The sequence below is a fragment of the Ambystoma mexicanum genome, chromosome 5p (genome assembly GCF_040938575.1).
Source record: "Ambystoma mexicanum isolate Mex_15411 chromosome 5p, UKY_AmexF1_1, whole genome shotgun sequence".
NCBI classification, from domain to species: Eukaryota; Metazoa; Chordata; class Amphibia; order Caudata; family Ambystomatidae; genus Ambystoma; species Ambystoma mexicanum.
In genome coordinates this window covers 407,420,544-407,436,335 of record NC_090930.1, presented here as the reverse complement: position 1 = coordinate 407,436,335, position 15,792 = coordinate 407,420,544, and the positions used below count along the sequence as shown (strand labels likewise).

The 15,792-nt window shown below is 44.2% G+C and overlaps 1 protein-coding gene across 1 annotated transcript in view; it reads left to right on the top strand.

The window, feature by feature from the left end:
• The first annotated feature begins 1,151 nt into the window (after positions 1 to 1,151).
• CD40LG (CD40 ligand) overlaps positions 1,152 to 15,792 on the top strand; it is a 466,219-nt gene continuing 451,578 nt past the window's right edge. The window contains exons 1-2 of the mRNA XM_069612793.1: positions 1,152 to 1,358; positions 2,630 to 2,761. Of these exons, the coding sequence (XP_069468894.1) occupies positions 1,158 to 1,358; positions 2,630 to 2,761 (333 nt within the window). The 5' untranslated portion in view covers positions 1,152 to 1,157. The remainder of the gene's footprint in view (positions 1,359 to 2,629; positions 2,762 to 15,792) is intronic.

The following is a 15,792-nucleotide window of genomic DNA, read 5'->3' as shown; positions in this document are numbered from 1 at the left end:
TCACTGGCTCTGGTCCTCTCTAGGCTGGACTACTGCAACGGCTTCTTTCTAAATCTGCCTGTCTCTACTCTCTGACCTCTTCAACGTATCCAGAACAGGACTGCGAGACTTGTCCTTGGCGTCAAGCCCAGGGATCTTATCTCTCCAGCTCTGAAATCTATTCACTGGCTCCCTGTGGCAGCAAGGATAAAGTGCAAGACCCTTTGCATCGTCCATAAGGTGTTCTGGGGCCTGGGACTGCACTACCTCCAACTCTGTCTTCCTAAACATCTCCTTTCTCAAGCTCTCCGCTCACCCACTTCCAACTCGCTGAGGGCAGACGCGTTTCCAAGCAGAGAGTTGGGGGCAGAACTCTCTCTTCGGCTGGGGCCTCCCTCTGGAAGAACCTCCCTGCCTCTCTCAAACTTGAGCAGAACAACCTCTGGTTCCGGAAGCAACTCAAGACCTTCCTTTTCGCTTCCGCTTTCTCTCTTCCTCTCCCCTGCTGATGTCATGACTGCTCCACGCACTGGTCACCTGGCTACCCTCTCAACTCGGGCCCATGCTCCTGCATGTTCAGTTGCCCTTGCACAGCCTCCAGGTTCCCCCAGCACTTATGGTCTGTATCTGCAACCCTACAGTCCCTTCCCTCTGCATTTATGAGCCACTCGCTGGCTGCACTTATTGTGTTCCCAGCACACCCCCCCACAGCACTTCTCCCCTTCCACTTCCCTGCGCTTACGCGATCTGAATGACACAAGGCCTAGTAAGATCATTGTTTTGTCCTCCCTCTGTTTCTCCCTCCTTGTCTTGGCATGCCTAGAAACACTTGTGTACAGGCGCATTATAAATGCCATATCACATCATATCATTTCTGAAGATGCTGCTTTTTAAAAAGTGTTTCTATGCTGCTCTTATTCTACTTATGTAACCCATGAACAATATGATTTTTTTAAGATCTCACATGGAGGAACCCTACCATCAATAAATGATGGAAGGTAATGACATACAGAGAAAAAGTGTGTGCAGCATTTTCCCTTGTGGTAAGCCATGACAATGAGCAAGACTTCTCACGCATGCCAAATGTTCCAGGAAGTGTGGGCTGCAGCAACCGTGCACCTCTCAGCCTCCCTGAATGGTGCCGTGGAGTGACAAACCTGGTGGCGCTTTGAGACAGAATGCTAGGTGAGGGCATGAGCACTTCAGCTGCAGGCTGGCGAAGAATGCACGAGCCCTACCAACAGACACCGCCACCACCAACTACGACAGGAACACCTGGCACAATGAAAATGTTAATGTTCTGCCTTGCGTTGTTCGTCATTGCGCAGCTCATCGGCACAATCGTTTTTGGGATATATCTGCACATGAAGTTCGATAAGGTAAAGGGATTATTTTATGTGTTAATGAAAGAGAGAGCTGTACCTTGCGGGCAGGAATTTAGGCAGTTTCCCTTTGACTGTTGTGTTCTTCATTCAGACACTTGAATCTTATGGACGAGTAGAATGACTGCCACGGGTGTGCAGGGATGTGTGCTTGAATTCATTAGGCTTTTAAGTTCTTGTAGAGGTACCATTAGGTAGACATATTGTAAAGCTAAAATATCATTTTAAAACTGAACAGCTTTTTTGTGACAAAATGTAAATAACCAAACATCTCAAGGTGCAATGTTGCAAAGACTTTTCATTGGGAATGATAATATACTGTATTGAAAGCGAAATGAATCAATTATTTGGAGAAAAGCCATTGGGGAAGTAGAGCTATGAACAATGGCTTTAAGTAATTAATATGCCATTGTCTTCAGAGCACCAGAGAGCATGTTTCTCATGTATGCATTATGCATGAGATCTTCAAGCTGCAGACCTAACTGGAAAGAAGACAGAGGATGTAGCCAGGATGGGGGGTAGCAAGGGAGCTGGAATCAATGGGTGGCGCAGGGAGAGCGAGAAGCTTCAGTGTTCGCGTAGATTAGAGTAGGGTGGAGTGTTTGACAGGATTTTGTTTGAAGACTGCAGTCTTTATGTCCTTCCTGAAGTGTAGGATCTAGTAGACTTTAGTAGACTTTAGAAATGGAAAGGCCTAAATAAAGAGCAAGTAAAATAAAAATAAACAAGCTTTCTAAAAAAAACTATTCAACTAAGTGAGCATCAAATTGATTTGCATTTCATTTAAGAGCTTTTTACCTGTAAGCCAGTGGATCAAATTTGGCAGAGGCGGGAGGGAAAAACATGACTGACAGACACTCCACTTATTGGAATTGTTGGGTGGACTTTTTGAAAGGTTTTAATGGCATTGGTGCAGATATTGGTGAGCAGATGTCAGTGTCACTAAGGCCACACACAACATAAGATAAATGCTCAAAGAGCCCACATCTGGAAGGGTAAAGAGAAATCTATTGCTGCCCTACCAAAAGTATGTAGTTCTTTTCGAGTACTCTTGAACAACTTTTGGTGAGAGGTTGCATGACTGATCGTTCGGCTTTCACAAATAACACTTTTATCTAAATTAGCTAAATTCATAAACGGAAATTCACGAATCAAAGGCTGCTTAAATACTTGAAAACGGGATTGGTACAATGAGTTGTATGTATGTCCTTCAGTCTATCCAGAATTTTCTTAGTAAAATCATTGATTGATATGTTGTTATTTTTAAGGTAGAAGACGAAATGGGTTTAAGTGAAGACTACTTTTTCATAAGAAGACTAAAGAAGTGCATGAAGGGAGACGATGAAACTAGCATATTGAACTGTAAAGAGGTATCCAAGGTCCGCAAGCTCTTTCTTGAGGTAAACGTCTACTTTACCAATTTTTGTCTGAACGGACGTAAACTCTATATCTGTTTCCCTGGATTTTGTTGGATATCTCTTTGTTGAATATGTTTGGGAATCACCGAATGTGGGGCAGTGGGAGGAGCTTTGTTGGTCAAATCCTCTGGGGCATACTGTCAACGTTCCCCTATGACTGGCTTTTTTATTGACCATACTGTGTTTGCCACCTAGCCTTGTATGTTTTTGCATATTCTGAAACCGATCCACAATTTGAAATGTTCCAACGGGTAACACCCTTTTATCATTCTGCTGTGTTTCTTCTGCAAAACACCATTGAATGACGGGAGCTTAAAAGGATGATAAGGCTATTTTCCTAAAAACGCGACCTTACATTCTCCTTGAATGGGAAACTGTGCATTTTCTTAATGAAGGATTGTCTGTGGCATATTCTTTGATGCTTGTGCTGAGCCCCAGCCTTGTCACACAGCTATGAAGATATAAAATGGATGCCCAGATTCCTGTGACGAGCTACTCTTACAAAACAACGGAAATGTACCATCTTAGCCAGGGCCGCTGCGCGCCACATTCTTTGCAAGCGCCATTGGTGAGGTCTATGCTGTTAATAACACAACTGCGTCATGCACTGCAGGAATCTACTTCACAGCCCACATACCTATTGAGACTTGTTGAGGTTTGTTATGTGTTAACATTGTCTGTACTCTCTAGGTGCCCGATTCATGGATTTCTTTGCACGGTTCAAAGTGACTTTGCACTGCTGACGCAAACACTGATTCATGGAACTGTGCAAAGTGTATTTTTGCAGTGCAAAGTCCTTTTGTACTGCAAAAATGACATCTCGCTAACTTTGCACTACAAAAATTCACTTCGCACAGTTTCATGAATCAGGGTTTGTGTCAGCAGTGCAAAGTCACTTTGAACCGTGCAAAGAATTCCATGAATCGGTCCCTTAGTGTTTACCACAGACTAATATTAAAAACACTGTTCCATGTAATTAAAAGAAATCATGAACATGGCATGCAGACAGGATGTGTTAAGCCGTGTAAAATGTGTGCGGAAAATATAGCACCACGCATTCAAATGACATTAGTTTGTTCAATTAGGATTGAAGCTGCTCCTAAACATACAGGAAGGCATTAGGAGTAATGTAGGGTATAGTGGAATAGAAAAACAAACGTGGTTCTTAAATAGGCATTTGTCCATAAAGAAGCCAGCTGCACTATCATCCTGGTGTACTGGCTAACAAATAACGTTTTCAATATCAAAGCCTACATGCCCAATTCGACCACTGTTCGGTGGTTTTTAGATATAATCTTTTCGCTAAGGTGCTCTCTCCAAACCGTGGGAACTCTCTTTTGGGGGTCCTGCCTACATCCCTGCCTTGATTGGGATTGGGAGGGGCGGTGAGTGTGCAAAAAGGTCAGTGATACGTTTGCCCATTCAACAAATAGTAAAGTACAGTCAGGTTCCAAAGATTGCCTCGAAAAATGTGATAACAAATGTTAATTTAAGCAATGGCAATGTCAGTTTTTAGTATTGTTGCCCATTCTTACCAATCCAACCGGGTGGATTTCACTTGCTCAATGAGCCCAGCCTTAGAAATAGTGCAGTACTGTCTCGGGAGGATAGCTCAGCAGTAACGTGCTTGCCTTGGGAGCAAGACCACAGGAGCAACACAGGTTCGATCCCCGGGTACGCCCTTAGAAACCTCTGGGTATATATATATATATATATATATATATATATATATATATAAGCTATCATATCATACTGGTGAGCCACTTCTGCATGGGCTGGGGGCCATGTGTATGCATTGGCTCGCCCTGCTTTAAATGATTCTAAATGGAAATCTGTGGGGCTGCTGGGGCCTGCTTGTGTCCATCCCACTGCTTCAGGATCCCACTGCTTCAGGAGTGGACTTACAACTCTCCCCTACGGGAGTTATCTGACTCTTAGTTTGGACTCCCTACCCAGCTTCTCCTTGGAGGGTCATGGTCAGTTCCGCCCCACCTGAGGCATTTTGTGGGCCTGCTCTACTTGCACACTCGTGGACGTGGTCCATCATGTTACCTATCCTACTGTGTACCTTCCTGTGGTGTCCCGTAGTGACCGGTGATGTTCTGCCCGCTTCGCTTTCCGGGCCCTGAATGTGGTACGTTTTGCGAATGCCTGTGTGTTCTTTTTCCTCCCTTCACCCCTTTGCACTTCACTGAACAGAATGTTGCAAAGCTGCAAAGGACAGCTCTCCACTCCCCCTCCCCATTTATAGAGCCACATACTGACTGTGCTTCACAAATGGCGCCTTACAAATCTGCCATCAATAATGACACAAATTAAGGAATCAGTGAGTTGCTTATCATTATACCCGGCCGATTTCCTCGAACATGTCACTCGGCCTCTGATGTACATTAATGGCTGGGATTTCAAATTCTGGCCCAACCATCGGTTGTTGAACTCAGACGATTGCTTAGATATAAAGTTCTCCCCCTTATTTCACAGACCATTAAGCTGGATAACAAGTATGGTAGGTTCTCTTTTAACCCAGCGGTAGACTTTTTCGAAGGAAAAGTTGCTCCGAAATTAATCTATGGCATGGAACTCCATTACTTGGATATCCTGACTTTTTGGGACTCCCTTGAGGGTATTTTTTGGATAAGGGTTATGAAACTTCCCAACAGTAGCCCTACAGTGACTGTAAGGTTCGAACTGGGTCTAATGTCTCTGCGAGCCAAAATTCTCTGGCGAGTTTTGGCACTTTTTTCCTCTCTGCTCTGCCCGAAAGAGAGTACTCTTTATGAAGATTTGGGTAACATTCTCCTCTCACAGGGATCCCTGGATCGAAAAACATATCTTATAAAATTCAGAGATCTCTGTGATAAGACTCTATTTGACCTGTCTACTGACAGGGATACTCTGTTGACCAATCCGAATAAAGTGAAAAAAACTCCTTTACAGCTCTGATTGGAATAACACCTTGGAAAAACTCCATTCTTATCTCTCTCTCAGTGACCTAAAATTTGATCATAAGAAGAGAGGTTTCCTGTCTTTTTTTCTGACACAATTTCCCAACCGCTATTATTGCTCCCTTCTCCTGAAACTTAGATGGAACATTCTGCCCACTAGGGAGGTTCTATACAGAAGGAATGTGATTAATGATTCGGATCTCCTCTGTCGCTTTTGTCATACTCCAAATATGATATGAACTTGGAATTTATATCGATCTTAACTTTGCACAGATTTTATATGTTTTGTTTACATTTTCTAATGAGTCTAGGGCTATGCTGTATTTACAATTAATTGATATGTATGTATATATATTTTTTATTTTTCTTTTTTTTTCTTCCAGTAAATGTTATGGTTAAGGTTTCTTATGTAAACCATATACAAATAAAAAAAAATGGCTGGGATCGTTGACCAACACATTCTAACATTTTAAAATCTAGTCCTGTTTATCCCCTATGAACCTGCATGAGAAAATGTAGAATAGAGAGCTATTGTATTTGCCTTCGAATATCTAAACTCTGGGATGACTAATCATTAGTAACTGCTTGTTTAATTATAGTTTAATCAAAGGACATTTTTGATGGAATGGATACGTTTGTTGTATATTTTAAAGTTTGTAATGAACTAAATGAAAAAAAAAGAACAGATGAACTTCCGTCGACATTGTGTGCTGATTTTGAAAGTGCATCTTAAGAATGGCCACTGTGCTCGCGTTTGTCAATGCTGCCATTATTCTTTCTTTTCTTATGGCTTCTAATTCATTCCATAAGTGCATGAAGTTCTTCTCCACTCACTTTACCAACTGATCTCTTAGGAGGAGCGTCCTCTCGCCTCTTGCGGACTTTTCTAATGCAGGTTTTTATATATATATATATATATAGTGCCTCAGCACGTCCAGTCATATCCCCGTATTGATGGAACTGGGCGAGCGACCTTCTGGTCCGGGACAGCAGCAGGCGGTACCGACGGACGCCTTTAAAGTTGTTTTGCATGTTCTGCAATGCCCCGGTTGTTAGCAGTATTTCAACAGAGCCTAGGAAGCACATGATCTGATATGATAGGTTATTTATAACTCGCTTAATACCCAGAGGTTTCTGAGCGCGGGCCCGGGTATTGAACCTGTGTTGCTCCATGTCGTTTTACTTCCAAGGCGAGCAGGTTGCCCCTGAGCTATCCTCTCGAAACATGCTCTGACACATTGCTTGCAGATGCTTACGTTTTTTTTTTCGGGATGGCCAGTTAGGGCAATCCGAGAACCCTGTGAGTGTCGCCTCCAAAGATATGTAAGTGTTTAACGCATTGCGTGCTTGGAAACGTACGGGCCCAATACCTAATGGGCATGTGAAGTGCACATTGGCGAGCACTGCCAGAACCCGCCTCTTCTCGGCATGGCTGCTGCGTACTCTATGGCACAGTAACAGCAGGGTCAGACTGGGGCGTACACTTGCCTCGGGCACCAGTGTCACTGTGGCCCACAGTTGCAAACGGCAAGTCATTCCTTTAGTGGCTGTTTGAGTAGTGCCCACGGGGACGTTTTTTGATAAATGTGTGATGCAAATTGCGCATTTTAAAGAATGTTTAGTCAGTAAGACTGGTCAAAACTAGAGTCCGCATGGTGAAGTAACATATCAAACTGGCCCAAAGGGGCCAAAAACGTGGCTCACTTTTACCCCAATAATTGCTCACGCTAGCATTTTGCGTTTTTCGTTTGGGCACTGCCCTGTTTCAGCAAAAGCACTTATTATCAGGTTGAACTCACGAGAAGGGCTGCAACGCATGTGCTTGTAAAGCAGGGGCTATTTCCCAATACATGCTCCCATACTTTTCTAGTGGGACAGCACCATCAGATTACCCTTAATCTGCTGCACCTGGGCACATCGCCGTGATCTCCAGCATGTCTCCCAGTACTGATCTGCTTTTCATGGGGACACTACCTGAACTTTCAGAGACGGTCATGTACTTAATAGCATAGTACCCCCACTTGTTGTCTGTCTAACACGCCCAATGGTCATAGCGTCCGAGATCACTTCTTACCGTCCTGGGCAGGCATTCAGCACGCTGGCGGGCAGTGTGAGATGCTCAGCTTGTCTGTGGGTGAATGAATTCGAGGCTTAGTGCTCTCTGGCACATTTCATAACCTCGGTCAGTCCAATTCCAGACAAAAGGCGGCACCGTGCCCCCCCTGCCAGCCATTCAGAGGCACGGGTCTAGTCCATACAAACACTGGGGTAGGCTAAGTCAGCAACATTCGTAAATCAAGCACACCAATCAAGTGACCCAGTCTGTCCATGAGATCCTTGCAAATGAACAATCCTGTTAACAAATACAGCTCAGTGCGTTAATGTGCCTGCTAAATGCATTTCGATGTTTAACCCGCAGCTCTGATAAGCAACACCTGGTGAAATTGCGTGGTGGGCTAGTGCACCTGCTGCATAGATGTGTGTGCAACCTATAGGTCACGGGGGTTTGATATCTAACTGTTAGGGAGAATTCTCACAAATGTGCTAATTCCCTACCTTATAGCCCTCCAGCTCTTTTGCTAAACTTTGGGACTTTGAACTTTTCAATTCTGTTTGTTTTCTGTGTTTACTTCTTTTGGTTATGGAGTTTTAGACAACTCCATAGGCATCATCTTTTCATGTGTGTCACGCAGCACCTTCAGTGCACTGACACATGTATGTCTTTTTGACTTCCCAAAGGTTTAACTACCTTCTCTGGGATGAACTACTGTTTCCCAGAGAATGTATAGTGAAATTGACTTTACTAGTCTTTCCAAATTCCTAAACCCAGCACACACCATCTTACAATGGAGTTCTGGAGGGGTTACATAGTATCCCCTGTGTCTAAATACTCATGTAGCAGTCACATGCTACCCTTTCCTATTGTAAAGGCTTGTGGCAGTGGTTTTACAGTGAACTTCCATGATTTTTCCCGACCGCGAACACCAGTAGCTGAAAATCATGGGACCCATGTTTTTCAAGATGGTGCCTTAAGCCCCTTTGTTTAAACAGGTCCCGGTCTTCTTTTTTCACCGTTCTAGAGTTTTGTCTCTGCACTCCAAACAAGGTTTGGTCCCTTTGTTCGTGTGCCTTTGGCGGGCTTCAGGACTGAAGACCGCCTCTGGCGTCTGAGTGTCTGGGGTGGGCAGAAAGTGAGGGAGGTGCCCGAAACTCCCTGTGCTTAGTCTCCTAGGAGACCCAAATGCACTCTGGCGTGATTGGCTGGCTGACTGTCCGGCAGGGACAGCCACACTGCTGGGTGACAGCTAGGCTGGAATGAAAAGGAGAGCACTGTTTAAAAGGCAAGTCTCTTGGACTGGAAAGCAGAGTCGACCACTCGAACGAAAGACCTGAAGAAGAGCTGGAAGAGGACGGCTGCTGCAAATCCTGGACCATTGGTTTGCCCGGTGAAGCCCTGTTGCAGGTCCGAATAGCCAAGTTCAGCTCGACTGAGAAGCCCCTTCAAGGATGACTTCTTCCTTTGAGTTGGTGGGACCAATCAACTTATAAGCCACCTTGGTACCATTCTCAAGGCTGGTTAGGATTAACCAGGGAGAGGGATACCAGCTTGTGTTCTTGAATTACAGCTACTGGAACTGAAGTGAATCCATCTCGTCAGCATTTTCTGATGATCCCGTGCAGTGTAGAGTCCTCCGACGTCCTCCCTCTTGTCCCCACGACTGAGGCTCAGGAACAGCGAGATTGGCAGGAACGGCTAGGAACCAACGTCTTCAGCTGCATTTGGTTCTTCCATACTAAGGTACTGTGCCAGCCCGATCGAGAGAACTTACCTCTCGTGGTAAAAGTTCGTGAAACTTTCCCAGCTTGCAGGCCTAATCAGCTTGTGACCCAACATATGATTCTTTTTTGGATAAACTACTTCTGAGAACTTTTGCAAAGTCTTTACCGTGTACTACAAGACCTGCTCTTTCCTATCCAAGACACTAGTCCATTGACTTTGGCCCAGGCCTATTGAACTGAATCGAGTCCTCTTATGAACTGAAACCATTTGCACTGCCTAAGAAAGTATTTATGATCTAATCTGCTAAACTTGTGCCTTTTACTCCTATTTAAAATAACTGAAATAGCATTTTGCTCCTATTTCAGGGGACCCTAATTTGTTCAGAAACTCATTGGTTCAGTACTGAAGTAGTGTTTTGGTATAATATTAAGTTGCCTCCTTCTAGTGAATGTTTTCTAAATGATTGTGTAATAAATTAATAGTGTTTTACCAAGAAACCTTGAACCACTGTGATTGAAAGACCTCTGTGTAACCTCTTGTACTGCTCACATTCACTCTTGAGATAAGCCTGGCTGCTCAGGTCGCTACGAAAAAACTGTGTGGTAAAGACTTATACCAAAGGTTGGTTTGGCTTACACCTGTAGTCCTAATTGTATGTGGTGGTCCCAGAGGGTACTGCATTCAATTCTGCCTAACACTAACTGAACGTCCATAGGGTTGCACCTCTGAACAGAGTTGCAATTGCTTCGATGAGTTTTAGTACAGACACTTCTCAGTAGAGCGTTTATACTTTAATTGTGAATGAACGGCTCTGTATATAGCACTTTATATGATCTCACTGCTGCTTCCAAACACAAAATCCCTTGTCGGAAGAACAACTATACCTTTAAATGGGTAATATGGGAGCACCTCAGACAGAGTGCTGTATCTTTAATAGACTGTACATGTAACTTCTCAATTATTGTTATACATTTAACGGGACAGTACTAACACTACTCAGGAGGATGGTATGTCACTTTTTAGCATGGCTGGAATTATTTTAATTTGATGCAATCAGCACTTTTAGAAGATCTGCAATATGAGCATTCCAGTACTTCTGAGCAGAAGTCCTATACATTATTAGGACAGTAGAAGAACATCTCTACAAGGAGTCTTTACTTTTTGCTGGACAATTAGGTTATTTTATATTGCATGTGTATAGCGCTTTATGTACCATTGGTATGATCTCAAAGCGTTTTGGGCTGAACGACCTCGGGGACCGTGGTCCGATCATTTGAAGGAGTAGTGTGGCATATAGTGCCTGGGTGCACTTGGAATGTGAGCTGCCAGAGTGGTTTTCGCGGGTTGGCTTCATGTTAACGCTACTTGTGGTGCGGTGAATGTGAGAGATCAGTGTAATGTGCGCAGCAAGGGGGGGTGGTCTCCGAGTCTGCATTCTCGCTGCCGTGAGGCATGTGTAGGAGATTATGTGTGCAGCTAGGCTGAATATTTTCGTGGGGTATAGCTGCATTCTACCAGGCTGCTGAGGTGTTTTAGGAACAATCTAGGTATGTGTGCAGCTGAGCCGAACTGCTCGAGGGGTGTAGCTGCATTCTAATATAAATTGATGTAAAAGAGGAGAGTGAGCATAGTGGTATGAAAGAGTGTCTGTGGTTATCGGCAGGTGGCTCTTGGCCGTTGAGGGTATGCTGATTTATTTTGCACTGAGAGTCCTTTTCGGGACTCTCAGTGGTTGGATTTGTAGGGCCCATTTCCAGGGTACCTTTTAGGGATTTTAAATCTGGTTGTTGGATGCTTCTTGCGCTATTCTGCAGCAATGTTTCGTTTCAGGTTCGTGTTGATTTTCAAGGGACAATGGTCGTAAAGGGGAGGGGTATATACGCTCTGTGGTTGGACTTGGGGTGGGGGAGCCCATTTTCAGGGTCCTTGCAGGGATTTTGGGTTGTGCTGTTGGGTGCTTGTTGGGATATTCAGCGGCGATGTTCTGTTCTTACAGGACAAAGTCCATAAGCGGATGGGTATATGTCCCATGGGTGGACCTTTTCATGGATTTGGGAAAGCCATGTTTTTTACCGCTTTACGGAAGGCCATGCAGTCCTGTTTGTGCCAAATATGAGGGGGTAGCGAATTCCATAGAGTTGGTGCGAGGGTAGAGTAGGCTGACCCTCCAAGTGATGACACTCTTGTCCTCCTGATCAGTTAGTTTGAACTCTGGCATGGTACACAGCCATCCACACACCACAAACACCACATGTTACAACAACTTCCTCCTCAGTAATTGACACTTGACTGTGACTGCTGCAGCCGTACATGCATCCCGGTCAGGCTTCCTGGGCACATCAGTCTCCCATTCATCTCAAGTTCTTGCAGATTTGAGAAAATGAATTGGCAGTCTATATGTCTTCAACACTGTAAGGCATCACCCCCTATAGTGGAAAACGCCAGGTAGGTCTCTTGCTGTCTCCCGAGTCAGCACTTTGTAGATGGTGAGCACTGCAGTATTTCTCAGCAAGAGTCCTATACATCATTAGGACAGTAGGACCTCTTGTTATTCACATCGCGCCTAGAATTTTAAGAGATCAAGGTCTTGTGAAATATTTCTGTCTCTTTGGCAGACACGATGAGCTTTTCTGAGAGCTAAAGATCTCTCTGAGCTGGCCCTAATGCTGTTTGCTAATATTCTGCTATCAAGAGCAGCAGCGGGAGTTCATTTGGGTATTATCAGAAGCCAACTTCTGAGTGAAACAGGGCATTACTACATAAACAGCAGAGGGAGACTGAATCTGGGTGTTCCAATGAGTGGCCCTCAGGTATTTCCAGGGGCCAACACTGAGTGATAATAAATAGCATAGTTTGAGTGGCCTTGTGTGTTTACAGTAGCATAGTCTCAGTGAATCTCCATGTGGGCAGGAATGAAAGTATGCCTTGTGTTTACAGTAGCATAGTCTCAGGGAATCCCCATGTGGGCAGGAAAGATAGTTCGAGTAGCCTTGTGTGCTCCATGTGGGCAGGAAAGATAGTTCGAGTAACCTTGTGTGTTTACAGTAACATAGTCTCAGTGAATCTCCATTTGGGCAGGAAACATAGTTCGAGTGGCCTTGTGTGTTTACAGTAGCATAGTCTCAGTGAATCTCCATGTGGGCAGGAAAGATAGTTCGAGTGGCCTTGTGTGTTTACAGTAGCATAGTCTCAGTGAATCTCCATGTGGGCAGGAATGAAAGTTCGAGTAGCCTTGTGTTTACAGTAGCATAGTCTCAGGGAATCCCCATGTGGGCAGGAAAGATAGTTCGAGAAGCCTTGTGTGTTTACAGTAGCATAGTCTCAGTGAATCTCCATGTGGGCAGGAAAGATAGTTCGAGTAGCCTTGTGTGTTTACAGTAGCATAGTCTCAGTGAATCTCCATGTGGGCAGGAAAGATAGTTCGAGTAGCCTAGTGTGTTTACAGTAGCATAGTCTCAGTGAATCTCCATGTGGGCAGGAAAGATAGTTCGAGTAGCCTTGTGTGTTTACAGTAGCATAGTCTCAGTGAATCTCCATGTGGGCAGGAAAGATAGTTCGAGTAGCCTTGTGTGTTTCCAGTAGCATAGTCTCAGTGAATCTCCATGTGGGCAGGAATGAAAGTTCGAGTGGCCTTGTGTTTCCAGTAGCATAGTCTCAGGGAATCCCCATGTGGGCAGGAAAGATAGTTCGAGAAGCCTTGTGTGTTTACAGTAGCATAGTCTCAGTGAATCTCCATGTGGGCAGGAAAGATAGTTCGAGTAGCCTTGTGTGTTTACAGTAGCATAGTCTCAGTGAATCTCCATTTGGGCAGGAATGAAAGTTCGAGTGGCCTTGTGTTTACAGTAGCATAGTCTCAGGGAATCTCCATGTGGGCAGGAATGATAGCCCGAGTGGCCTGGCCTTGTGTCTTTACAGTAGCATAGTCTCAGTCAATCTCTATATGAGCAGGAATGAAAGTTCGAGTGGCCTTGTGTTTACAGTAGCATAGTCTCAGGGAATCCCCATGTGGGCAGGATCATATTCTATGCATAGAATCTGGAGCATGCCAATGAGTGAGTCTGGGCATCTCCAATGATTTTGGACCACTTGTCTGGAACACAGAGAGATATTAAGAGCAGAAATCTGAGTGAGTCCAAGTATTATTAAGAGAAGAGCTCAAAACACTTTGCTATGTAGAGCAGAGCTCTGATTGATTATGTGTCTTATGAAATGCCTGGGTGAAGGGTTACTCTAAGAGCTAAAATGACGAGAGCCATAGCATAATCAAACGCGCATATTTCAGAAAATCTCAGAGACTTCCCCTGTGAACATCCCTAACGTATGCACAATTGGTGACATTAACATATTCTGGGCTCTTCTATAGAGAAACGATTCTATTCGTTAGGTGAACAGGGAAATGGGGGAATGGGGAAAGCAGCACACTGAATGGAGCACTGGGAGGGGAAATGGAAGCCTGGAAGGAAAGGCAAATGTCTGTGAATTTAGAAGGGTGGAATCTTGCAACCAGCAGCAGCTTCACAAGGCAATGTACTACCCTCATATAACCAAATGAGAGCTAATGCAACTTTATTTTCAGTATTATCTTGCTCTCAACATCCTACCCTAATGGCCACTATGCAAGCACCGTTCACCGGCCTTTCTGTCCCCACTTGGCATGCATCACACGCATCAAGCACTCAAGAGTAATCATGACATCTATCACCAACTCTACCAAGCTCATCATATCCCTAAAATAGCCTGCATGCAAATACCTGCTGAGCATCAACAAGAAACAGAAATGTGAACACGCAACGCACACACAATGCACACCTCTAGATAGGCAATAGTAACTTCGGGTCTACCCTGCACAACTGCTATATTAGCAACCTGTGATCTGTCTCTTCTTTTTCTCACTAACAAACCCAAAACCCAACATTTTTAATTCCAGGACTTTTACTTCCAAGAAGCCATACAAGTGGTGAAAGCGGGGCTATAACGATACCGAATAGCATAGCATCACATAGTACCAATCTAAACATATCATACAGGTTGTGGAGCCAGAGCCGGCTCAATCCTGGTTAGAGCCAAATTATTGGCTCTGGCTTGGCTCGAGTGCCTTTGTGAAAAGAGAGCCCAACTTGAGCCAAGCCAAGTATCATCTCATCCTCAGTTCCATTTACGAAATAAATTAAAGTGACACTGCCACCCACTGATAGATAAAAGAACTTCATGCAATCATCTACTTGCACAGAGTCCTCTGTTCATCTCCTTCCAGGAATTGCATGTTGATGCATAACTAAAGATGAAATGGGAGCATGTAAGGTCTGAAACTTGCGAGAATCTGGCTTGCACACTTGACTAATCAATGCAATCATGGGCAAACCACTTAAATGGGTAAGAGTTTCTATGGCTGACACAATTGGGATCGCTTAGGAGTTATTCTCTTAAATGTGCACCCCCAAAAGCCCTGCTTTTATATAGCATACTAAACAACGGTGTTTGGTCCAATGATATTAAAAATATGGATCATTTATGTTGAGCACGGCACAGGCTCACATATTCCTTAACCTACTTATTGCTTTGTCACTTATGTGTCATGTTTCTCTCATAGCTGAAAAGTGAAATAGATGTTGTACTAGGTTTTGCCTGGGGCATTTTGCTTTACTGTATCAGGAGGCCACTAGGCCAATTCCTCTCCCGCCCTCTGCCCAGGCTGCGGGAAGTGGCCTTGAGTTATCCACATAGTACCCAGTTTGTGACTTAGGTGGTGGGAGGTCATACTGGACTTGCAAAATGGGGATGCTTGTCTAGGCATGAGGCTTTCCAACAGCTGCGCAAATCTTCCTTTAGTTTTTTGTCCTCAATCTCCCACTATCCAGGGCCTGTGCGTGCTGCCTCTTTCTCACACCTGTACCTGCAGAAAGGCTCAGGATAGCTCTCCGGGGCTAAAGCCCACTAGAAGCAGCGCACAGAAACCAGCTCCACGTCTGTGTAAAGCAAGGCCTACGAGTAGCAGTTCTGTGGTTGTGTGTCTAAGTCTTGAAAGTACAATTGCATAACACAGGGAATTACTTAGGCAGACATTACTTTGTATTCAGGTATGTGTAGTCTTCCATTTAGGATGGTGAAAATAAATCTATAATCACTCTTTTTGCTTAATATAAGATTGTAAATACTTGTCAGGCTAGCTTATATTGTGATTTTTGCATTTTAAGTTTTTAAGTCATCTTTATGAAACAGGGCATTATTTGTTTCCTTAAAAGTGTCAGTGAACATACATTTATATTAGGTACGGATGAGAAGATATG